This window comes from Microplitis demolitor, chromosome 8, assembly GCF_026212275.2.
Source record: "Microplitis demolitor isolate Queensland-Clemson2020A chromosome 8, iyMicDemo2.1a, whole genome shotgun sequence".
In the NCBI taxonomy this organism is placed as follows: Eukaryota; Metazoa; Arthropoda; class Insecta; order Hymenoptera; family Braconidae; genus Microplitis; species Microplitis demolitor.
In genome coordinates this window covers 8,141,887-8,169,148 of record NC_068552.1, presented here as the reverse complement: position 1 = coordinate 8,169,148, position 27,262 = coordinate 8,141,887, and the positions used below count along the sequence as shown (strand labels likewise).

The window sequence follows — 27,262 nt, the reverse complement described above, 5'->3', positions numbered from 1 at the left end:
TTATTACCTATAATGTTTTTTCAAATTTCGCATTGTTTTCTAGTTATTTTCATTTCAATCTCAAGCTCTTAAAGTCGATCAGAAGATTATTTTTTTTCAGAGCTTGAGATTAAAATGAACATAACTAGAAAACAATGCGAAATTTGAAAAAACGTTATTTCTAATAATCGGTAGAAGCAAAAAATGTCTTCAAAAAAGGTCCTATAATATTTTGTGATGTTTGATAGTTTCGCCGGAAAAGTAACAAGATCTCAAAATTTATTATAAATTCAACTTCAATCTCGAATAACTTATGAACAAATGGATTTATCAAAAAATGATAAGAGACTTTTTTTGTAGAGCATTCAATTCCCTACAAAGTACGTCTGTTGATTTTTTCTACTGTGCATCGTTAGCTAGTTATAAAAATCAGAAGATGCAAAAAAAAATTTTTCCATGTTATGGAAATAGAAAAGTGCAATGCGGAACCTCTTAATGTTAATATTAAGAGCTCTAATTTTCACAGGCATCTTTTTATTTCTAAATGAAACTTTTGAACCTGTTTGCGAGGAGAAAAAAAAATTTGTTATTTTTTGAATCACCCTACTATATATAATTTCCGAATCAAGAAACAGTAACTGGTGCACTCTGATATGTAGCTATATATGGGTATACGTGGCCATACATAGTCATGTATGACCATGCATAGCTATAGATGAAATCATTTGGAAACTATATATGACCGTATATGGTCATATATGAGTCATGCACATTATGATACATATATGGCTGTACATGACCATATATGATTCGTTTTTCCGGGTGAACAAAAACATTTTGTATATATTATATTCTTAATGTGACACTACTATCCGTATCAAATTAAAATCTGATTAAGCATGCCCCCTCTATCTAGATAAAATGTGCTTAAACGCTGCGCTTATCCCAAGAATTAGATAACTACCGGCATTTTTCTATTTGAGTAACATATTCGCATTGTTAAGCATTTAGTTACTGTGAGTAGGGTATACTTGTAAGGAAATATTCTCAACTTAAATGCTAGTTATTATGACCGATGGACCAGGCTGGGCTAGCTATTATCCAGGCGACGGTTACTTAATATTAACTTAATTAATTTAATCTTATGAGCTGGGGGGGGGGCCTCACCTCGTTCCCTGAAATTTGCACTTATTAATTATGAAAGGAACGGAATACTTGGTGGTTTGTTCAGTGAAAGATTTAGTTTTGCAGTAGCAAAGAGAAAATATTATATTTATCTAACCAAATACTCATTTACAATATGAAAATCCCCCCTGTAGAATTAATGAGAACTAAAGTTATAGCAATTAAGTATTAAATAAATTTTACGCGGGAGGAAACCAGGTATGATTTTAATTTTGGGAAAACGGAATCCCACTTACGCTGTACCTTACTGCATGCTCTATCCTTGTAAGTGTAGGTGAAAATGACCCTTAATATCCTTTTTTTTTTTTTTGTTAAAAGTTTATTTATTATTGCCAAAAATAAATAGTCGTACATAGTTATGAAGTAACTAACCTAAATAAGAATCTTCTTAAATCTATAATTAATTAAAGATAACTCTGGCTGGTGTCAACAGCGCTCGGTTTCTGATAATCTTTTCATAAAATATTTAAATCTTAATTTAATTGTAGATAATGTGGTTTGTTCATCTTTAAATCACTTTTTGATGAGCTGTATTGGGAAAAAAGAGCATTACTTAAAAAACCCTAGCTTGAATCAAATAATTTTGACATACAACTAACTTAATACTTATTTTATGTACATATTCACATATTTATATGGGGAAGGCGCTTATTATAATAATAATTATAATATTTTATCTTATTTGAATTATTTTAGTTTAAATCAAATGTATATTTTAGTTATTAGCTCGTCTATGGTTATGTAAAATGGCTTTTCTTTGAATCAGTTCTATGTAGTCTGTTGAATTTATATCAGTCCACCAATATTTTTCTGCATCCAGCTTGTGGAAGTCCACTTGGTCTTTTCTCGGGATGATGATCGAGTAGATGTTTGGCTTGGATTTGAACGTGTTGAAGTCTATGGTTTTATCGCTTTTGTGACGGCTTTTGTAGTACAGGATTGGCATGTTCGAACTGTCGAATCAGACCTAGCTTGTCTAGGATGGTGAAATCTTGAGGCTGTAGTAGACCTTTATGAGCTTTGTTGACGATATTACCCTTGGAGGTTGCCAGATCTTTGATGATGTCATTGTCAATCAGTTTTGATTTGCTGTAGTACTCTCTTGTGAGCTTGAGCCTGTGGGTGTCTATTCTCGAGATGCTTGCTGGCTCATACAATTCCCTGCTACTGATTCTTTCTTTGTAGTCGGTTTCTTTTTTTCTGTGCATATTAAGAGAGGTTCTGAGGCAGGAACGTTCAAACATTCTGATTTTTTCCATTTGATTTGCTCCAATGTTCCAGCAGATAGGAGCGGAGTATGTGAGCAGTAGTCTTATAAGCAGCTGGTAACATATAATTTTGGCTCTAGAGCTTAAGGTCTTGTTGTGAAATAGTCTACAGAGCGATCTGGAGCTGTTTCTTGCCTTTACGAGTTGAGCATCAAAGTGATTATGACATTTTGCTAGGTAGTCAATCTGCATACCAAGGTATTTAACGGAATCTTTGGTTGGTATCTTGATGCGCTCACGTGATTCAGGATGAAATGTTTCTATGAAGCAATTATTGTTGTTAATTCTTTTGGCTTTCGTTACAAATCTTGCTGGTTTTCTGAATATTATTGTTTCGTATTTAGATGGGCTTACCCTGAGGTTCCATCTTGCGTACAGATTATTAATTTTGTTGACAAGAGACTCGAGTAAATTTTTTATTTGATGCGGGTATTTGTCTGCAACATAAAGAATTAGGTCATCAGTATAAGCAATTGAGTATGTGTCGTTATTTTGATTTAGATTACAGGCATTCAGTATGTGGCTGGTAAATATGTTGAACAACGTGGGAGAGTTTACAGTCCCTTGTTGTAATTCTTCTACTATTTTGAAAAGTTTTGAGGATTTTAATTTTCCGTACCATGTGTGAAAAGATCTGTTATTGATCATGCTCCAAATAGTGCTGATCAATTATTTCGGGGATTTATTTTTAATTAAAATGTATATTAGGCCGTAGATCCACACAGTTTCAAACGCCTTCTCCAGGTCGATGAATGTGGCTTTTGCTATGTTCTCTGCTAGATGAGATGTGACGTCAGATAGAAGTTTGTTTATGGCGTGAATTGTGGAGTGATGGCGTTTAAAACCAAACTGATTGTCAGGTATGATTTTATTCTCATTGCAGAAGTTAATTATTGAATTGTTGATGACTATCTCATAGACTTTACTTATGTTTGGCGTTAAACTTATTGGTCTGTAACTAAAGGTCTGGTTGTCTGGTTTACCTTTTTTGAAGATGAGTATTATTTTTGATGTTTTCCATATTTCAAGAAAATACTGTTGATTTAGAGAATTGTTGAAGATTGTAGAGTAGTCTCTGATTATTGATGGTGGAAGACATTTGAGGACTATCGTTGGAATTTCGTTGATACCAGATGAAGTTTTATTTGGTAGCTTTTTGAGTACATTGGCAACTCTGGCTGGGGTGCAGAAAAAATTCTGGACTTGTTTTATTTCATTTGGTGCGTATGCTCTGTTATCTTCTGTGAAGATTGTTATTGTTCAGTTGTTGATTTTGTTTTCTTCAGCTTTTGCTAAGAAGTCTGAGACTGTATGGTCTACTTTGCGTTTGAGTAGTATGCCATGATTCAAATATCTAGGTGAATTACTTGTTTCATAATATGCCCCAATTAAATTAATTTTATCTGCATCCTCCTTAATGACATATTCATCTTGCATTTTGTTTAGGCGCTCTGGGTCGATTTCATAGCGGTCAATTATGTGAGTTTTTTTTGGTTTGATGGAGATATTTGATATTTTGGCGTTTTGGTGTGATCTGAAGATTTTGTTAATAATTGGAAAAAATTAATTAGGATCTCTGTAGTCAATTTTTTTTAACAATTTTTTCCCAATGATTTTCCATGTTTTTCTTTAATTCATTTTGGATTTTAGTTCTTGAGATTTCAAGTTCAATTTTTATTTGTTTAATAAGTGGTTTATTTCCTGGATCTTTTTTTTTGAGTCTTGTGTAGCTGAGTTAGTAGGCGTGATTTGTGTTTGTGGAGTCTTTCTATTTTGTTGTTAATGTAGTAACTGTTGAAGTTGTTAGTTTTTGGTTTTCTAGGAACTATTGCTGATATTGAATGTGCTATTTTTCCATTTATTAGATCTATGTAATTATCTATTTCTTGAGCTGATAGATTCTTGTTATTGGGAATATCAAGGTCATAGTTTTAACTGAGGTACTTGGTAAATTTTTTCCAGCTTGTCTTTTTGAATTGTAAAATTTCGGAGTTATCTTCTGGTTTGATTTCTATGGAAATATTTTGTAGATCTATCTCTATGATGATAGCTTTATGGTTGTTGTCATATAAGTGAGTGCCTAGTTTATTATTAACCATGTTTATGAGTTTAAGTCTGGCATCGGCCATGCAAATGTCTAGATACGTGTAAGGTAGCTTCATGTAGAGGATAGATGCGAGTTCTATACATGGCTGAGTTCTCTCTTTCCCAGTTAATAAGTCACCTTCTTCTGAAATTCGTTGTTACGTTCTGGCTCTAATTAAATTTAAATAAAAATTTTAGGAAATTTTTTTTTTTGAAGTCTCGAATTCTTTATTCGCCACGATGGACCAATAAACAGTTCAGTACTTCTTAGAATCATATATAAATGATAAATTAATAAATCGTTATTTTGTTGGCGATATTATTTTATTCGTCACAAACAATGTAACGGAAATCTCTTGCGATAAGAGGATCGCCGTGGCTCGCGGGTAGTCTAAACAGATGACGACGCATGAGACCCGAGCCATGACGATTCTTTTAAAGGGAACCTGAGATGCAGCGTCAACGTTTTGTCAACTTTGTTGACTCTATTATATTTTTTATAATGACTAAATAGTCAGTCTTACAAGAGAGCTCATGGAGCTCGAACCTCTACTCTCCATAAGTAATTAATAAATCACAATTAATTTAAAATCAATTAACTCCTTATTTCGGGGTGTCATGGGCACCCCAAGGTTCCACCCGTACATTGGGGAACGCTGATACCGGCGGTCTTTACTTCCTGTCCTGCTATTAGGAACGCTGACACCGGCAACCTAATAATTAATCCAGTCCTGGACGCTGCCACCGGCTGCCAGGATTATCCAAATCCCACAGCTTGATAAACAATATGGAGATCGGGTCGCGCTATACTACATTTTAAATCGCGAAATTAAATAATAATAATAATTTATAAAATTATCGACGACCACGGCCCACAAGGGGTCTATAAACACTCTAACGTGGCCAGACCTGGACATTAATGAGAAATTAAATTTTTAAAAATATTTTAATTAATATTGGAAATTATCCAGTATGTAACATCGTTTTCCTATCACCAAGTTCTTTGTGTCTTGCGTTGAAATCACCAGCTATTATGTAGTAAATATTGTCATTATTTAGGTTCAAATTGGAGAACAAGGCATTTCGTTCATCTAGAAATATTTGTTTTGATTCAGTTTTGTTGGTGACATTGAGGCTCCCTATTATTAGTTGTTTTGCGTTGCTTAATTTGACTTTCATTAATGTGTATTCAATAACTTTGTTGTTGATAGAATTCGGGGCTGTAACTGTGTTGAAATCAATTTCGTTTTTATTATTATTGCAATTCCACCACCCTGATTGGACCCTGGTCTGTCAGTGCGGATTATTTCGTATCCATCAATGTTAAGTTTATGTGATGGATTAAGCTTGGTTTCTGTGACCATAGTAATGTCGGGCTCATTTTCTTGCATTAATTTTATAAGATCAAATCGCCTTTGATGTTTTATAGTGAAGTTGACATTTATTGCTGCTGTTTTTAATATTTGGGACTTATCTGATATAGCTGTCCTTATATCTAACTGTGGTTGCGTTTGTGGATCTGTATTCATTGTTCTTGGATGTCGAGGTTATTTACTTCTAGTAAGCAATTAATTCTGGAGTCATTTAGATTTATTTTGTTTTCTACAGATGATAATCTTTGATTAATCATTGCAAATTGTTCTAGAAGTTGCCTAGCCCATAGTAATGGGGCTGATGTATCTTCTTGTTGAGGCGCTGTTTGTTGATGGTGACTTAGAAGGCTTGGAAATTGTGATGCAGATAAATTTTGTGCTGTTTGTCTGAAAACTGGGTCTCTTGAGTCAGGATTTAGTGTGGCTGCATAGGGGCGGTTCGGGTCGACGTATCTGTTTATTTTTTTTATTCTGGAGATAAGATCTTGCTTTTTTTCAAATTTGTGCTGTTTAATTATCTCTATTGCACTTTTAAAATATGTGCGGCCTCGGTAGATTGCCGGGTGACCGTGCATTCCGCAGTTAGCGCATTTTAGTACTTCTTTCTTGTCACTTGGCTTTATGGTGCAGCTGTCGTTTTCGTGCGTCTCGCCGCATTTTACACATTTTGAAGGCAAGTTGCAGTTAGCTTTGGAATGGCCTAACTTTTAGCAGTTTCTGCATTGTATCACTATTTTTTTTCTTAAATTTTCCCATTTAACTATTTGTTGTAGCATGGGATTTACTTTCATGAGGTCTATAGTAACACTATTGTTAGAAACTTGTACTAGGTGGTGTTGTACTTCCTGACCTCTCTTGGTTTTAAATTTAATCTCGGACACATTTATAATTTCAATATTTGGTATTTTAAGCACTATCAGCTCTTTTTTAATATCATCTACAGTGTAACCACCATTTACACCTTTTAATATTAATGATTTAGGCTTTAGTTCTTTTGGAGTGTAGCTATAGAATTTTTGATTGCGCTGTTTTAATTCACTGGATATTTTTAAATAAGTTTCAAGCTTCGAACAAATAACAGTGATGTTGTTAGAAGGATTTACTTGTCTGAGTTTATACTCAGTTTGTTCGACTGATATTTTTGCCATAAGTTTAATGCTTCCTTTAATTGTGGTACCTGATAATATTGTCGGTGGTGATTGTCGGTGACGTTCTGAGGCCTTTGCATTTGTAGGCACTTAATTGTCCGCGTTTGACGATTCTGTATTTTGGGAGTTTGAATTTGACGTCTGCGAGGTTATTGCTGTTATTGGAGAGGCACCGTCTGCAGTCTCTATGTACCTGTCGGTAAGCTCGCTTTCTTGTAAAATAGGTTCAAATTGGTTGTTGAGAGATGTCACTGGTTGCGTAGGTACTGGTGATTTCACAGTGTTTCTTGGATGTACGAAGCTATGGAGACTATATACAGCAGACCGAACTTTCGTTAAGCAATACGCGACAAAAGTGGTCATCGTGCCTACTTCGTACTTCCGCCGATGATGTCACCTGAAACGTGCTTTTAAAGTAGAAAAATGAGTAGAAGGGAGAGTAGCAAAACAGATTGTTACCGACTCAAAAGGTTCTAGTTAGTAAGCGTTTGACTGTTAATACGGAGGGGTGTTATTCGCTACTACAATCAATTTACAAAGACGCATATTAGTCGGTAAGTTTAATTATTTTCAGAACAAAATATACTTGATAAATTTTTTAGAGCTACGATGGATGATAATACTTGATTATTCAATATTACAGAAAATCGACCACGGTAAGATGTCGCAAATAACATTTATTGCAACTCGTTTGAAGAGGAAACGAGTGTATAAGCCACCGAAAAATTTAGTTATTAAAAATTTAACACTCAAAAGAGTTGAGAAAACGTCAACAATGTATTCATCTCTGATCAAGAATCGACCATTTAAAAATAAAGACAAACAGTCTTAAGATAAACCTCTTTCAAATTTGTCAACCACGAAAGACTTCAGTTTTGAATATTTATTGGAAAACATGAATAAGATTTCAAAGCCAGACAAATGGTATTGCGTGCACAAAAAAAATATCGATTAATAAGTCATTAGAAGTTGAATTTTTACTAAATGAAAAAGTTTTGCCATGGATTACTTGTAGAAATATCGAATCCTTAGAGCATCTGGAATATATCATAAAATCGTACTATGATTTATGGCTTTAATACACAAAATAATATTTAAAAAATATCATTAACAATTGTAAATTACATAATTTAAATCTTTTTGCCGATTGTATACTGAATATAATTCTATACTATGTGCATTCTTGTAATAAATCAATAAATATAACAAATCAGGAAAATAAAAAAAATACATATCTACTCCATTTTTGTATTATATTTACCTTTCTAATAGTTCTTTAATTTTCTTTTATATACTTTCTATCGATTCTATAACTATATTCATTGCTTGGTTTAACTATATTTTTTGTTTAATTTATGAGATATTCCGTCATTTAGTCTACGAAATTTAGCTCTATGTATATCACTCCGTTCAGTTTTTACCTCGCATATATAGAGTAAGAGCAGCAGTACCCAGCCCCTAACCAGTAGCCCACTGGTCATATACTTAAACATTGGCTCAAAATATATATATAGATATAATTTAGCATGAAGTGGCTGGCTACTGATTTGGGGCTGGGTACTGGTGCTCGTACTCTATAAAGATTTTTTACATTTTTTGAATAATCTAAATATTCAATTCCTCATATAAAATCGTAGAGATTGGTCGCTTTGGTTCGACTTTCAAAATATCGTTGTAGTACGATATGTTACTCAATAGAGATGGAGTATAGCCTTCAATCTCAAGTAAAGTTAAATTTTGAAAATTATAAAATCATTTAAAGTCAGAACCAAATTTATAAAAGATAATGAGTAAAACGTCTGTAATGTAAATTTTTTTGTTCTCGATGTCAAAGCTATAAAATTAACAATAAGCCTCGGTGAAAATGAGACTCTCTAATCTTTCTTTTTTTTTTTTTTTCTCTATGAAATGAATTCTACCTGAGCTCCATCAAAGCCATCGAAACATCTGCTCAAGCTTAACACTAGTTTTATGTACTGTATTAGTGGTAGTGTAGTAGTAGTAGTAGAAATATATACTATATGTTTATGTTGAAGCCACCGACGCACGCTGTAAATTTTCTTTTCAAGACAAGACTCCAAAAAATCAAAAACCTGTTTTACAGCCATGCTACTGTATCACTTTAACATTTTACAAGACTGCTATTTCCGACGAACAAGGATGGTCATCGAGAACTATACAAAAAATGCTTACTTGTAAAGATTTGCCGAGGATTGCAAAAAAAAAAAATCAATCTATAAATCTTTTTTTTTATTTTTAAGAAATTAATTAATTTTTAAGTTATTAATTCATTAATTTTAAAAAAAATGATATTTAATTATTAATACTTAAATAACTTCTTCACATGTGCTTTGCCTAAAAATTGTTTCTGTTCCATGTCAGTTTTTTTTTTTTCAACATTAAAACTTCGAATTAGAGTGGGTGCAGATATAAATCAAATTTACTTTACTCCGCTTCTAAAAAAACTCCGTTTGATGGAGTGAATTCAAATTACAATAAAATCCATATTTACTCTCCCACATCGTACGTAAAGAAGCGTGAAATTTTTCGTCCGTTACTTCTATTAAAATCTGTCTGTTTTCTAAGTTTAGAGAAATTCATTATATTTTGAGTTATAGACCATTAAAGGTCAATCTGAAAAGCCAATTTACAAAGTAATTGCCATCTTCCTATGTCGTGCGAACAAAGGAAATTTTTAGTTGCAAATGCTTCATTTATGACCGATTCCATACTTCCGAAATATTTATATAAGAGCCGGATGATTTATATACTACAATTTTGCCTTCCTCTTCTCTTATTTTTATCACTACTACAAACTTAAAGTGCTACAAATCATTTATGACTAAACTATCATTTTGAAAATATGCATTTAAGGGCCGAACGATACGTACAGTACTTTTCTCTTCCCTTTCTTCTATTTTTATCTTTGCTACGAGCTTGAAGTGCAAGAAGTAATTACTTCGCTCATTTTCACTTGTGCATTTAACGAGACAGTTGTTATTCTTGATCAAGTGTTTAAAAATTTTCGAAAACATGGCTCAACATACAAAGTGTTCTGTGTCTAATTGTGAAACTGGTTCAAAAAAGCAACGTGATTTCAACAAAAAAAAATAAAATCTTAAATAAAAGACTCTTTTCATTTCCTACAAAAGTAAGTTAATACACTCTAATATTTTTTTCTTATTTATTACAAAAATTACCCGAGTCGAAAAATTTGATCTGATTTGAGTCTAACTAGGTTGCATTTGGACTGTTAATCTGTATTTAACCACCTGATCTGTTTTTGATTTGTTGTTTAAAAAAAAAAAATTGTGTTACGGGGAGACAAAACGAGATTGGTTCTTGAACTTAAAAAAATTTGAGTTATGAAAATTTGCAATGGCAAAACTAGATTCAATCAAAGACTTGTAATATTTTTATTTATGGACAATAACTATAAAAAATAATCAAAGTTCCAGAATTGACTATATTTTGTTCATCATTTACTTAGTGTATATTGTTTAAAAATCTCGACAGTTAATGATAGTTTGACAATTTTTTTTTTTCCAGTTACCTTGACTGAGTTTTTATAATATTAAATAAAAGTAATAAAATTACTCTCAAAATGTCAAAATATTTTTTAATTTACGGGATTCAATTAAAAAATATTTTGGTATTAAAAACCATCGAAATTATTGGAACACAGAAAAAAATGATTGACAATAATTGTAGTTCAACTTCTAATTATTTATGTTATGTTCAATAACTAATGTCGTTTCAATCAGTTAAATTATGATTTTAATGTTTAAACTGCTATAATTAACAGTTAATCGTTGAAATATACTACTTGACTATTTAAAATTACTACTTAAACCTTAAAAAACTACAAGACACTTGTCAAAAAAAAATGCATCTGTTATTAATTTTTTAAGTTCTACTCAGTAAAATTTACTGAGATCCGGTCTAGGCGCGCTGTTGACGAGAATCTCAGTAATATTTACTAATATTTTTTTTCCGTGAATATTTTACTACGAAAGTGGAATAGCATTAGGGTTTATCTAAGAAATCAACTAATTCTCCGTGAAATTCTGTCAGAGGACGCCAAAATGAAGTTTCAGTAAAAATATGAGCTCTTAATATTTAGAAGTCACGAATCATAATTTTCTAATTTTCATTTAAATATCATGGGAAAAAAACAATTTTAAGTTTGGAATTTCAAACCTCTGTCATGGCTCATTGTACAGATAAGTGCAGGATAGATTTTGTTCGAAACTTATTGCTACACACAAAAGACCTCATCATTTTTTGATAAATCCATCAGTTAAAAAGTTATTATAACAAAAAAGTCTGTTTTTAATCTGAAAGCCGATTAAATTCCCATATAAAATAAACACGGTTTAAAAACATAAATTAAATTTGAAAAAATAAATTTATATCATTTATTCTGAAACAGTGATATTATTTTTCGACTCGGATATCCACTTAGAATCGTAGGATCATATAATACGGATTTTTCTTGTTTGTAATAATGTAATAGATAATTAAATAGTAATTAAATTTTAGGGTACTTCAGCACGACTAGAATGGGAAAAATTTCTAGGTCGTGAATTCGAAGATAATGAAGTTTTGTGTGAGCTTCATTTTAAAGACGATGACGTTGAACGAACTTTCACAGGTGTAATTCAAGATAAAGAATTGAAGGTCACCACTTACGAATTTCCCCGTAAAATTGCGCGATTAAGAAATTCAACTGCTTTTCCGCAGTTACATGGTATACTTAATGATTCTCAACATTTAGTGTCATCGACAGATAGCAACAAAGGTAAGGCAATTCTTGAACTGATTGAAACACATACAAAGTTGACCTGGTAAGGAAATCAATTTTGACAAAATCGAATCGACAACTCAAAAAATAACTCCCTTTGAAAAAATCTAGACAGATCAGGATCATTTTTTTGGACTTCTAGATAATTTTCTTCCTCTACTAAATTAATACAATCACAAAATTATTATAAATCATAGTTCTTACATTATCTTTCTTTATTTTCAAAAGGAGAGGTACGGATGGATATGGATAGTATTAATAACGGAGTGGATAACGAAATACCGATGGAAATAATGAATGTGACGAACGACGCAGATGATTCACCTGAGATTAACGAAATGGAAGATGTAGAAAATTATGATGACATTATCTATTGTAATAATGAAAACTGCAATGATATTAGTAATGTTATCGAACAAGACTCAAACGTTAATGTGACATTTGAAAATTTGTTTACTGTATTAGTAACGCTGTTATCAACTCATAGCGGTTGGTTCATTGCTTAAGCAAAAGATTACATTATGGCAACGTTATGTCGTGCACAACATAGCCATGTAAATATGATTTTGTTCATCTACTCTAATCTGTCATTGAAGGTAAGAACTCATAAATAATCCAAGTACTAAATACTTGATTATAGTATAAATGAAAAATCACTTTTTTTTTATTACAGCTCCAAGTGAACGCGGTGTTTTACAATTTCAGTATAAAAGTGATTAAATCTTTAAATGATTTGAAAAAAACCATACTGGCAATAGAAAGTTTGTTAATGTGTAATAGTACTGGATGCGATGAAACAAAGTTAGTATATAAATTTATTTGTAATGTTGTATTTTTAATAAAATTTATGGTTACTTAAAATTATTTCAAATACAATTTTTTGTTCTCGTTTATATCATTTGATTTAATTAAAAATTTGTGAAATGTTGATATTACAGATATTCACCCAAATGTAAGTTTATTGTAAGGGCAAATCGATCTTACAATAAATTTCAAAAGGTAAGATGTCAAGAGTGTAAAAAATTAATGTTAAAAATTTCACGGGCTAAAAAAAAATAAAAGATTGGAAAAGAAAAACGCCACGAATAAGCATCTGAAGTCTCTTAAATCTAAAAACAGTCAGCTTGCTCATGAGGTAATTATATGCATGCAAATAATCCTTGACTTCTATTATAGTGCGTTTACATAGTTTAACTTGTTACAATTTTGTATGCTTGCTTATTATTAATTTGCAGAACAAAAAACTAAAAGATCAATTAGCTGCGACACGGGAACAATATAAAAAAATTACAGTTGAAAAAATAGAAAATTTTTTAGTTGAAAAAAACCATAAAACTTGTTATCCAACCAAAATACGATTAAGAATACTTTTTCTCTATTAGTTCACATGAAAAAAGGACAATTAATCTAATATTAAAATATATTTTGTGAATTATATGTGAACGTTATTTCGAAAAAGTTCACAAGACTCCTGCTGAGGGCACCACTTTCAAAGGTTTAGATATTTACTCCTTATGATGAAATTTTACCTCTCTTTCTCTTTTTAACATTTTTCTAAAAAAAGGCTAACGTGAGAGACATCTTCAGGCCACTGAGCAAATAAGCGACGATGACCGTTTCTGTCTCGGATTCAAGTTACCAGAGCCATACGAGTTCGGTCTCCTGTATATAGTCTCCATATACGAAGCCATCGATGTCCCCCATGTTTTTATTTTTTTTTTTTCTGTCTAGCAATGTAGAGTGCCTTGCTGTCTTTACGTTTGGTGTGAACTATGAAGGTTCATTTTTATTTAATATTTTTTTATGCTCATGATCAAATAATTCGGTCATAATTGTTCTCTAGCCTTTTATGCCGCTTTTTTTTTTCCCACTTTATTTGCCGGGTTTATGTTGCAGATGTCGTCTACTTTTCGTTTAGCTGCTGCTCTTGACTTACCGTCAGCCATGTTGGCTGTGACATTATTTTCACAAGTATTAATCACTGACAGTAATAATGTTCAATTTTGCACTAGAATAATTGTTCACTAATTGTAACTGCGACGCGCGGGGATGATTTTTTAATTTATTATTCACTTTAATCTTGATTTTTTTGTATAAATTTGTCACTGCGATAAAGAACGATGCTAACGTGTCAGTGCCCTCTATCGGGAATTACCCTCAATATCCTTAGGCAGCAAACGTGGCAGCAATTTTATTATTTTCGATATAATGAAGAAAAAAAAATCGTTGGTTTCTTTGAATCAGTCTAATGTACACTCATGCCATAAATTAAAGGAACAAAAAATTTTTAGAAATTCTTTAGTGATTTTTGCAAGACTGCAACTTGGTAAAAAACAATAGTATCAAAAAAACAAAAAAGCATTTTGTTGCTTGAAATCTCTAGTTTTGACGCATTTTGATCGAATTTTTTTTAGAATTTCAGCTATTGCGCAAACATGAGAAATACCGCGAGACAAAAATTTTCTAAATTTTTTCTTTACTTTGAGAGAGTCCACGGGCTGCGGAAATTTTTTTTCAGCTAAACCGATGCATAGGTTAGTTAAAAAATATAATCAGCTTTAATTTTATGTTTTAGAAGTTCAGCCTTTAAAATTTTTTTTTTAAAAATGATGAAAGGGTCTTGTAAGGAATTTATTCAAGTCTTTAACGCTACCAATTTACTGCACAATCATTAGTACCTGTAATATCGATGATCAATTCAGAAGAATCATTTTTCGTTTGAAGGCTGATATCTCAGCGACAAGTTGCTGTACGAATCTCCAAAAAAGTGCAAATTAAAGCTGATTAAATTTGCTAATTGATCTATGCATTGATTGAGCTGGAAAAATTTTTCCACAGCCCATGGGTTCTATCAATGAAAAAAAAAAAAATTAGAAAATTTTTGTCTTGCGGAATTTCTCATATTTGCGCGATAGCTGAAGATCTAAAAAAAACTTCATCAAAATGCGTCGAAACAAGAGATTTCAAGCTACGAAATGCTTTTTGTCTTTTTCTGAGACGATTATTTTTCACAAAGCGACAGTCTTGCAAAAATCATTAAAAAATTTTTCCGTTCCTTTAATTTATGGCATGAGTGTAAATCAAATTCCACTTTTGGCACATAGGAAGCATAGAAATTACATAATCAAATCTACCATAATACGAAGTAAGTTCTAAAGTTAAATATGATCAAATGTTTTTTCGTTGCGGGTATTTACAGCCCGATAATTTTTTAGCCGTTAGGATTACGATAAAACTATTTCAAAATTTTTTTGTTGAGAATTACATTTCCTATAAAAAATTTTCTACGTTCTAGTGATATGAAAAACAAAACATGATTGAGCACCTCGTCGAATTGACATACCAGGGTAGCCTTTGGCGTGAATTTTTTTATACCTTACAGAAACTTTTGAGACTTGAATGGGACTTTAAAAAAAAAAAATGTTTTTTTAGGACCACTCTAACATATATATATATATACATATATATACCCTCGCGGACTTGGAATCACTGTGAAATCACAGTGAAACCACAGTGAATTCACTTTCACCGTAATTTGACGGTGTATTTACGGTGATTTCATAGTGAATTCACAGTAATTTTGTGCCATTTTGTCATTGTGATTTAGTAGTGATTTCACTGTGATTTTACTGCGAGTTTACAGTAAATTTACTGTGATTTCATCATAATTTCACAGTAAATTAATGCCGGTTTCACAATGATTTCACAGTAAAGTAATGGTGAGTTCACCATGATTTCACAGTAAATCAATAGTGTTTTCACCATGATTTCGCAGTGAATTAATGACGATTCCACCATTATTTCGCAGTAAATTAATGGTGATTTCCCCATGATTCTGCAGTAAATTAATGGTGATTTCACCATGATTCCACAGAAAATTTATGATGATTTGCCTATAGTTTTATGGTGATTTTAGAATAGCAAACAAAAAGTTGTTCAAACATTCTTCAACTTTTTTATGTACTTTTTTTAAATAAACTGAATATTTGTGTCATGATGATCATTTTTAATTTTTGTTTGAATTCTTTTTTTTTATTTCAAAGTTCTCTGAACACTCAAAAATTTTCAAGATGTGTTTTGAGAAATGAGTTTAATGGAAAAAATTGCAAAAAGCTTCAAAGTATGATATTATAGAATGACAAAAAATAAATAAAAAATGGTAGTCATTGAAAATTTTTTTTTTTATTTGAAAAAAAAAATGATGGTAGGTTTTGAAAATTTTTTTGTATTTTTTTTCCACAGTGAATTTCCAGTAAACTTACAGTAAATAAACTTCACAGTGAATTTACTGTAAGTTCATTGGAAATTCACTGTGAATTCACTATATATTCACTGTAAATTTACTGTATATTCACTGTGAATTTACTGTAAGTTTACTGGAAATTCACTGTGGATTCACTGTGAATTGGCTGTGGTACCACACTAAAATCACTGCAATACCATTGTGAGGTAACTATGAATCGACTGTGATAACATAATAAGATCACTGTGAAACCACTATTGAATTACTGTGAGATAACCATAAAACTACAATGACCGAATGGCACAAAATCACGTTGATTTCACTGTAATTTCATCATGCTCTCACAATGTTTTTACTATAATCTCACTGTGATTTCACTGTGATTTTACAGTGATTTCAGGTCCGCGAGGGTATATATATGTTTGTATAATCAATCATAATTCAATTGAAAAATTTTTTTGTTATGCCACGTGAAGTTTTTAAAAATAATCATTTAACAATAAAAACTGACCAACATATACGACTCCTTTAAAACCAGTGTTATTAATGTATATATCACTTATAAATTTAACCGTCATTATGTTAGTTGTTTCAACATGAAGACTTGATTCGTTACTCAGACAATATTTCCCATGAAGTTTTGTGTCTGGCGGTAGCATTGATGAACGCACATATCCTGAATAAATATCAACATGATCAGTTATACAACCGTTAGATTCTTCGAGATCAAGATCTAAAAACCAAAATATTAGGTGTGTTCCAGGAGGTGAAGAAATAATCCAACTACATTCAAGATTAGGTCCATATCCTGTTGGAAAACCAGGTGAAGTTATATAATAACTGGTGTTCGTTGGACTCAAAAAAATTTCTTCATTACATTCTGATACTAAAAATTTATTAATACAACGTTATAGAAAAATAATCGCTTATAATAGGGGCGTTCCATATCAAATCGACTTTGGCACCTGACCCCTTTTGATTTGGCTAAAAATTTTTTTTCTTTCTTTATCCCATCAAAAACATTTCTCATAATCTCTTTGAATATTTTCACTCGAACAAAAAAAGAAAATGGTTTTTTTGTTATATAGCTATAACTTTCTCGAAATTTGACTGATTTGGAAGTTTTTGATTTTCCAAACTTTTTTTTCATATTTATTTTTTTAAAAAGAATACAAAAAAATTATTGCACTCTATCTTTATGGTTTTATTTTTTAGATTTTGGGAAAAAATCGAAAATTATCGATGATGACCATTGTTGATTTTTAATTCTTTCTAATATATCTAACTGACATCGGGGCGCAATCTATTGACCGCCTTTTTAAATTTTTTTAGACTCCAATTTCACATTATTTTTCAACGTGTAACGGCGAGAATGAAACTGTTTGTTTTTTTTTTGTTTTTTTTTTTTTCCTCTATTTGATCTATCTTTTATTATTATATTTGATTTTATTTCTATTGAAAGAATTATTATTTTTTTTATTTTTTAATGTTTTTTTTTAAACCCATACTAAAAAAAAATTTGTTTTCATCTGCAATTAGAAGTAAAAAAAGCTTTCTTTTTTTTTGTTTAATTGGAATTACTGAAAAAAAATAAGAGCTAGAAATTGATAATTTTTAAAAAATTTTGCTGCCTTTTTTTCACAAATATTTTTTAGCTTCATATTTTATTTATTTTTTTTTTTTTATTATTATTATATATATACAATCTGTCGTAAACTACCCTAATAGCCACTTTAGCTTGACATCGATAGTAATTTGACGTTGAAATAACCTGAAATTCGCTGCCCGAATTTGCCGACAATTTGACAGCAATAGTTGGAAAGAAAAATTAGCGGTTAATTTTTCATCAATTTAGAGGTAAATCTTTACTCGAATAAAAAAACCGGTAATGTTCATTCTGACCATTACAGAAGGTAAGCAAATTTATACATAAAATTGTCTACAATTTGACGATAAAAAAATACTTAACAATTTTTCAGGTCGAATTAACAATAAATTGATATGGAAATTTACCTGAAAATTGACAACTTTTTTCTAGTCAACTTTTAAAGTGAATTTGCATTCGAGTTCGGGTGGTAAAGTTACGTCAAATTGTATAGCAAGTTAAATATAAATTGTCGTCAAAAACGGAGAAGTCCATAGCTGATGGACATCTGACGAAAAATTAACGGAAATTTTTATAAAGTAAACTTTTGCTATAGCAAACTGTGCTATTAGGGTAGTCATATTGGATTTTCATTGAAGATTATGCTTCAATTTTTTAAATTATCAACGTATTGCCTTTTAGTGTGAAATTAATAAATTTTATTAAAATTCCCCGACAAATTTATTTAAACTATTGATTCTTAAAATTTGGCTGCGTCCATAACTACCGCGGCACTAACTTCAAATAATAGTATATAAATAATTATTTATTATTATTATAATTTCTTAGCAGCTCACAGAATATTGATTGAACTTATCTTTTTTTGACGGCGATACATGGGAAGGTGTACGTATAATTGAAATAAAAATCGGTTTACTTTTTAACCGTTATAATATTGTATAAACTTCTTTTAAAGATGGTAGAAGCAACGCCGTGAAGGAAACCTCCATCACTAATAAATATTGCAGTCATTTAGTATTACATCAAATTTTTAATGATTTATCAATCCGAAATCATTTTTTATAATCAACAAATTAAAAAATTTGAAATCAGTTTGATCCTGTGCATCACTTCCAAAACATCCCGCTGTTTCTGAGCGCTTAGAGCTCAATAATTCTTTTCCACACTAGTATTTTCAAACTGTTTGAGATAAAAGAAGTTAAGCCATAGATTGGGCTACGAAAATTCAATAAAATTAAACATAATAAAAAAAATCGTTTTCTGTTCCATTTTAATCCAATTTAAGACTACTTTTCAATTACTTACATTTATTTCTGACGAACCGTGCGTTTCACAAACCTTAATCGTAAAAAAACATTTAATTGTTAGTACTTTTTCCGAATTATTTTTGATTATTTGAATTTTCGTAGTGTAAAACAAGGCTACTTTTTTTTGAGTTCTCCGAACTAGAAAATCCCGATGCAGTAATAAAAATTTTTGAACTCAAAGAGCTCAAAAATGTATTCACAGTAACATTTTCGAGCTCAAAAAAGCGAAAAAAGCGAGAAGTTTTATGGCTGGCCTGCAGGATCAAAAGTTTTTCAGATTTTTATTTTTGAATCATTTTTGTTTAGGAAAATGTTTTTTATTATTGAATGAGCCAATGAGTTGTGCACGTTTGGATTTTCCAACTTTTTTTAAAATTTTTTGACAACGATTTCTCTTGAACGAATAAACCGATTTCGATGGTTGAGGTGACATTTGGCGCGGCTTATAAAAGTTTAGAGCTGATTAGATTTGGAATCAATCCATCGAGCACGTTCAAAGTTATCCACAAAAAACAATTTTGAAGAAATTTTATTTTTGAAATATCTCCGAACGCATATTATCGTAGTAAGAATTAATTAGCTGCGTCAAATGCCTCCTTGGAGATCACAATTGGTTGATCCGTTCAAAAGTTACAGAATAATCACATACATATGTACGTACGTACGTACACACATACATACACTCGAACATCATCTTGAAATTAGTCAGAATAGCTTCTTAGGACCTCAAAACGTCAAATTCTGATAAAAACTCGGTTTTCGAAAATCGGACCGAAACCAATAACTTCCTGAATTTTTTAGAATTCCAATTTTCTTAGCGGGAAGTTAAAAACAGTAAAGATAGGTTTTAATAATTTTTTTGTATTGTTTTTCGAAAAGTACATTTACAAATGAACCTTTTAAAAAAAAGCGTATTCATGCATCAGTCAACTTTGAGAGAGTTATAGCTAACAAAAAAAAAAGTATTTTTTTTTTCTAAATTCGGAACTTTTTTTTTGGTTGGGTTAAAAAATTTGAAAAAATTACGAGAAACGTTTTTGATGAAATAGAATAAGAGAAAAATTTTTTCGCCAACTTAAAAGGGGTCAGGTTCCAAAGTGGTCGATAAGACATGGAATTCCTCAATAGTAAATTTATTATTTTAAAATAATCTTTACAACTTGTTTTATGTCCTCCAATGAAACTTTCTCGTGGTACTTGATACCAATGAAGATAGAACCAATTTCCTTCTCTCATATAATCACCATTGAATTTAATATATATAATATTACTTGACGATTGAACTGGATCAGGTATACTGTTAGTACATGGTTCACTAAGAATCGGAGCTTCAGAATCATAACCATCATAAATCTTTAATAAATAACATGATGTTTATTTAGTAAGGTTTTAATATTTTTCTATGACCGTTAGCAGTAAATAATGACTGTTAATTAATTTACCGTGAAGCTTGAAAAATAACAATCATTAACGTTTTCGAGATGGAAATCATCGAATTCAATTCGTACTGCTAAACCAAAAGGTACAGTAACTCTCCAGGTGACGTCGTCACTTCGTTTAAATGCATGTGGATAAAAGGGGGAAGCAATTGCACCGAAGGTGCCAGTTATGTCATTACCATGAATAAATGTATATTCACCCAAAAAACCTTTACCCGTACCACTGTTATCACTTCGGAATTTGAGCCATAATCTTGCGTTGGATGCTATCGGATCAATTGCATTACCACAATATGCTCCAATCAATTGACCCACTGCGGAATCTTCACGTATTTCTAAATAATCACGATCACAGCTTGGACTTGATTCAATATCAAAGTCAGAGAACGTTAGACTTATTCGATTTCCCGGTGATGTATTGATTTCCCAAACACATTCAGCATTCAAAGGATAACTATCCGGATATGATGGTGATGATATTGTTCCAGCTTCAGATAAATAACTACCGCCGCATGCTGTAAATAAAAACAAAAATGTATATATATTTATGCATTAAGGTGGTCGTTAAAAATTAAATTTTCTCAGGCGCCCCAAAAAAAACTTCGTTTCAGTGAAAAAATACGTGGGGAATTTGGTATTTTCTTTCCCTTCGAGCTGCGCTTATTAGATTCAAAACCATGGCTACAGCAGTATAATAAGCGCTGCTTAATAATTAAAAGACTAACAGAAAAAGCATATTTTATTATGTAAAATCATTAGACTGCCAAAAATGTATGTAAGTAAGCTATTATTTTCGTTTCAATTGATGATTATTTTGATTTAATAATTAAAATACGATCAGTTTTTTATGAAAGATAACGGTTAATACATAAATAAAAAAAATATAAAAAAAAACCCTGAAATATACATCCAAATTAGTTAAAAAACCCATTTTATTTCGAATTTATTCCAAAAATAGATGGTAAATACTTGACTTTGAATGTCTTAAAAATTTTTATTTTTTTTTTTGTTAAGTGTTGGATAAAATAAGACAAAAAACTACTACAAATATGAATACTATCTAATTATAAAACAATTAATTTCGAAATTTTGCTAACATTTAAAATTTTAATAACTTTAAGTTCATATATTATATAAAATAATAGTTTTACAGCTATAAGTCATTTAAACTTTTTATATAGAAAACTGAATTTCCTACAAAAAAGGTCATATACTTTTTTTTTCTAAACTCGACCGTTCATGAGTTAACAGCAAAAAACCATCAATTTGATACAAAATTGGATATTTAAGACTCACAGGAGAGCTAGCGTTGAACTCAGAGCTAAGCAGATACTGGCTTTTTTAAAGAGCATACAATTGTCTTTAAGAAAAACTTTGGGCCGACACGATGCATAAATGTAGGGCTGAGTTTTATTCATTGAAAAGAAAAATAACTAAATTTTCTTGCCTTTAGCATGGAAAAACTTCGACGTCATTGTTCCAGTGGTTAATATAAATATAAAGAGCTCAGATTTGCTCTAAATTTTTATTTTTACATATAGAACAAGATTTTTAATGGGGGGGGGGGGTGAAAAAAAAATGTTTGTTTCAAGCGGAGCACCCAAATGTATGTATATATATATATATATATATATATATACACATATATATATATATATATATATATATATATATATATATATATATGTAGTGTTGCTAAAATAGTTACAATCGATCAATTTCGGCAATCTACGCCAATCATCGATTTTTCCGAATTCCGTCTTCACCTCATTCGTAGAGATACAATATATTATTTAAACCAACTAATAATGTTAAATAAATTTTTTATTTAACCAACGTATTTAACATAGTAAAATTTGAGAATACAATAGAAATGCTTAGATGCGTATATGCAGTTCAGCGGTATAACTTATTGTGTCTTTACGAATAAGTATCGAATCGTATCGAAAATATTGTTCGAGATGAAAAAAAAAAAAATACTGTCAAAGTTTGAGCTCTTAATACTAATATTAACAACTGCCTCATCGTAATTTTCTATTTTCCGTTTAAATAACATAGGAAAAATTTTTTTTAAATTTGAATTTTATAACTCATTATCAGATTGATTTATCAAAAAGAGCTAAATATAATTTTGTAGGAAATTGAACGCTCTACAAAAAAGATCTCTTATATATTTTTGATAAATCTATTTTTTCAAAAATTATTTGTGGTCAAAGTTCAATTTATAGTAAATGTCAATATTTTTCAGCGAAACTATTAGACTTATTGTAAAATGATGTAGAAACATTTTTGTAGATCTTTTTATTTCTTATAAATTATGTCTCTTCAAGTTTTCGAAATTCCTGAACACTTTTGAGTTATTTATGTTTTAATGTAAAATTTTTTAAAATATTGTGTTTTGATCATTTTAATTGTTTATAAAATCGAAAATATTAATTTTTTTAAACTGAAATATATTAATTTATGATCATAATATCACAGAAAAAAATTACATATTTCCGTCAAAAATACCTATTAGTATTATCATTTTTTTGCCATTCAAAGTTTTTATTGTTCGAATAAGTGATTATAATTATCAAAATTTAAAAGCTTTAAATTAAACTCTACGAAAGATTAGCATTTTACATATTATCATTTTCCAGTATTTCATTATATGCAATTTTTCCTAAATAATGGTATATTGTGTGACAAGGGATGAAACAAGACGATTTCAGACTAGGATGACGTTATCTGCCTGAGCCACAGGCGAGAGCTGACATCACCCGCAGTCTGAAATCGTATTTTATCCTGAGTCACACTATATTTTTCATGATTATCTGCATCGGAACTTCAACATTCAGTGCCAGCAGCCAGTAAGAAACAAGTTAATTTCCAGCCGATGGTGCGGAGAACTGTTAAAGGATGAGAAATATGTGATTTACAGTCACCTATTAAATAGTAAATAAGACACAATTATTATTTTCACTAACTTTTTAGTCATTTTATTTGGTTAATTAAAACTGTCACTTAAAAAATGAACTGAGTAAACTGAAGTGACAAGTAAACAAATGCGAGTAATAAGGCTGCAAATGAACATTAAATATAATTGACACTGGGCAGAAACAATTGTGTTTCTTCCAAAAAGAAGAAACACGCATATTTTCTCGAGCTGTATGGATGTATTTTTAAATTACGAACTTGCTAACAGTTTTTTGCAGCATCAGTTTGGAATTAGCTCGTTTTGAAGTGCTGTAGAGACACTGAAACTTCAAGTTTCGATGCTCGTATCATAAATTAGTGTATAACACACCTTAGGAAGTGAATAAGAAAGCCTCAGATCACGTTTGTTGACCTCGGCTTCGGCTCGGCCAACAATTACATGTGATCTGAGACATTTATTACTTTACTTTCCTAGATGTGTCATACATTATTATACTTAAAAAAGAAATATTAAAAATTTTTAAAAGGATGGTACGCAGACAGAAATGTCAAGTAAATATTCCTATGCATCATCAGGATGGTAACATCACTCTATAGTTTACATACGCAGTCACAAAAGAGTAGTGTGACACAAACTGTACAGTAATGTAACCATTATTACGAATATTTATTTCACATTTCTCTCCGTGTAACATTCTTTTAAAATTTTTAATATTTCTTTTTTAAGCATAAAAGTTTTTTTATTTATGAAAAATTGCATAAAATAAAAAACTTGAAAATAATGATACTTAAAATGCTACTCTTTCGTAGAGTATAATTTTACACTTCAAATAAATTATTATCATTAATTTTTTTTTCCAATTTTGATAATTATAATTACTTATTCGAACAATGAAAACTTTTCAATGACAAAAAAATTAACAATACTCATAGGGATTTTTGACTGACATAAGCATATTTTTTTTCTGTAATATTATGATCATAATCTAATAACCTTCAGTTTAAGACAATCAATATTTTCGATCTTATGAACAATTAAAATGACCAAAACACGATTTCGTAAAAATATTGGACAATAAAACATGAATAACTCGAAAGCGTTTAGGATTTCGAAAACTTGAAAAGAGATAATTTATAAGAAATGAAAAGATCTACAAAAAAATTACTATAACATTTTACGACAAGTCTAATAGTTTCGCTGAAAAAGTCGAAAAATATTGACATTTACTATAAATTGAACTTTGACCACGAATCATTTTTGAAAAAATAGATTTATCAAAAAATGATAAGAAATCTTTTTTGTAGAGCGTTTAATTTCCTGCAACATTGGTTATAGGTCTTTTTGATAAATTGATCTGATGATGAGTTACGAAATTCCAAAGTGTAAAAAAAAATTTTCCCATGTTATTTAAACGGAAAATAGAAAATTGCGATGAGGCAGTTGTCTATATTAATATTAAGAGCTGAAACTTTAACAGTATTTTTTTTTTGGTCATCTCGAACAATATTTTCGATACGATTTTTGAAAAAAAAAAAAAATAGTCGATTTTTTAAAATCAGTCTAATATATATGAGTCATTCCACCAAATAAAGTTATTTTTACGGGGTGACCCTCATCGATTTGATTAAAATTTTGTGGAGTCTTTCCATCTATTGAAAAAAAAATTCTCTGAAAATTTGAGCCTTTAATATGCAGCAGTTTCAAAGTTATGATTTTTTGAATTTTTTAAAAATTTTTGTTTCCAACTTTTTCATTACTTTTTTTGAAGGAAACAATTTTTAAAACAAAATGAGCACATAATAGTTTTTCGTAGGAAAAATTCTCAGCTTTCCAACGAAAATATCCATTTTTTATTTTAAGTTACAGAAGACCCTTTAAAATTCGTTTAAAATAGGTAAAACGATTTTTATGACTGTGTGGCACTTGATACATTTAATTTGATATTTTTTTCTGAAAGCTGAGACCTTTTCCCACAAAATATGTAATTTTCACGATGTGCATATTTTTTGTTTGAACAAAATTGAATGAAATATAAACTCTCTATGATTAAAAAACTTTAATTCTTAACTTTTTTGAGGATCTTGATATATTTTTAACACAAATATATCCTAGTCTATCAACAATAGGTGAGAAAATGTAACCGGGTAGCGTTGGTATACGACGTGAGACTGCGGCTCTCTCGCTGTCTTTGTTGCTTTTGGTCTTTCTCTCTCTCTCTCGCTACAATCCGATTGCTGAGTTTGGCTGAGCTAGGTGCTAGACCACAGGGGATGATCTCGCGCAGCAGGTGACCGTGAATCGGTCCTTTGCGCATAATTAAGTAGGGGTCATCAGAGGTTGGGACCTAAGAGAATCAAGACGGAATCGTCACTCAAGTCGAAGCAGTGACAACGACATCCTCGCGATTAGCTATTCGGTTCACTCGATTTCCTTATTTGTGAAAACTGTAAATTTTAAAATTAATTTTATTATCTATATAAACTGGTTTACAAAACCAAATTTTATTAAGTTATTATCTAAGTGATTTGTGAATATATCCAACATCAAGTCATATACCACAGTCAGGATCAAGAAGAGGAGGTCTATGATGCAGCGGCGTCCAGTTCCGTCGGTACGTCGAATACAACAAACCAGATAAGATTTACAATTAAAATTCTATATATATAATTTATACACTCTCTCTCTTCAGCGGAAAACTTTTATCTTAAATAAGTATTAAATTTATCATTAAATAAAACCACCATTAAATTTCTAAACTAAACGTAAACAACCAAAATTAATTGAAATTAATTTATTAAATTAAACTGGTTGCCTTGTCGTTAGACAATTATAAAATTATAAATAAAGGGGAAATTTGTAAATATTGGGGAACTTGTTAAATAAATTATTATATATATTTATAAGGCAATTGAGTTTTTTAAATAAATTTCTTTTATCACCAGCGTTCGTTAGAATAAGTAATTTTTCAGCAGCCGCGTGTCCGGTCGAAACGAGTCGACCCAGCTCTGAGATCCATTTTCCCGCGCTCAGAACCAACGACAGCATTACTAAACTTACAATTATTATTAATAATTAATCAATTAAGCGGGAATCTAATTAACTGTGGTTCGTGGCTACTGGACACGAAGTAGCCAAGGTCACCGTTATATTTGGCGCCCAACTCGTGTTCCTCGTTTTGGAAAATTCTAGACCTGGTGACAAAGAAAAATCAAATTTGGAAAATTTTGGAAAAATTTAATTAATTTATTCTACCGTTGAAGAGAGAAATATTTAAACTGTGAATGATAATATTGGATTGATACTGTGCTAAATTATATATATATTGGTTGCCCAAAATTATTTAAACTATTAAAATCTATAAAAATTATAATAATTTGTTTTAAATATTAACTGGCTAAATAGTGCGTAAAATACTTAAATTTTAAAATATAAAATATCGAGTGAAAAATAAAATAAAAAAAATTGAAATCGTGGTAGTGAAAAAATCGATAAATTCCGGTGGTCTCGTGAAGACCAAGACAAGGTCATCGTCTTACGCGTTGGTCGTACGCGTTACTCGTAGTACAAACAATAGGTACGTTACTAAGCTCAGAGAAAGAAACATAAAATAAAATCGCTTGTTGTTTCTTTAAAATTCTCTGAATAAATAAATTAAATAAAATAAATCATATCAGTAAATAAAATTTATATTTTATAACTAACAGTGACAGTAATTTTTTTTCGTTATTAAATAATAAATTTAAACAAAGTAATAAAAATAAATTCTGTAGTAAAATTACAAGTTAAAATTCTAATAAAATAAATACAGTTAATTTTAATTACTTTGGTTTAATATAAACCTCCGTTTGGATTATTAAAATAAGTTTGAGGAAAATTTATTAAGTGAATGAGTCATTGCAATAAAA

At 30.4% G+C, this 27,262-nt stretch overlaps 1 protein-coding gene across 2 annotated transcripts in view; it reads right to left on the bottom strand.

The window, feature by feature from the left end:
- The window catches only part of LOC103577995 (cubilin-like), a 318,246-nt gene that overhangs the window by 151,969 nt on the left and 139,015 nt on the right, over positions 1-27,262 (bottom strand). For both annotated transcript variants that reach the window (XM_053741631.1, XM_053741632.1), the window contains exons 19-21: positions 20,441-20,952; positions 20,156-20,351; positions 16,597-16,971 (exon numbers count right to left, since the gene is read on the bottom strand). In XM_053741631.1, coding sequence (XP_053597606.1) covers positions 16,597-16,971; positions 20,156-20,351; positions 20,441-20,952 — 1,083 coding nt within the window. The remainder of the gene's footprint in view (positions 1-16,596; positions 16,972-20,155; positions 20,352-20,440; positions 20,953-27,262) is intronic.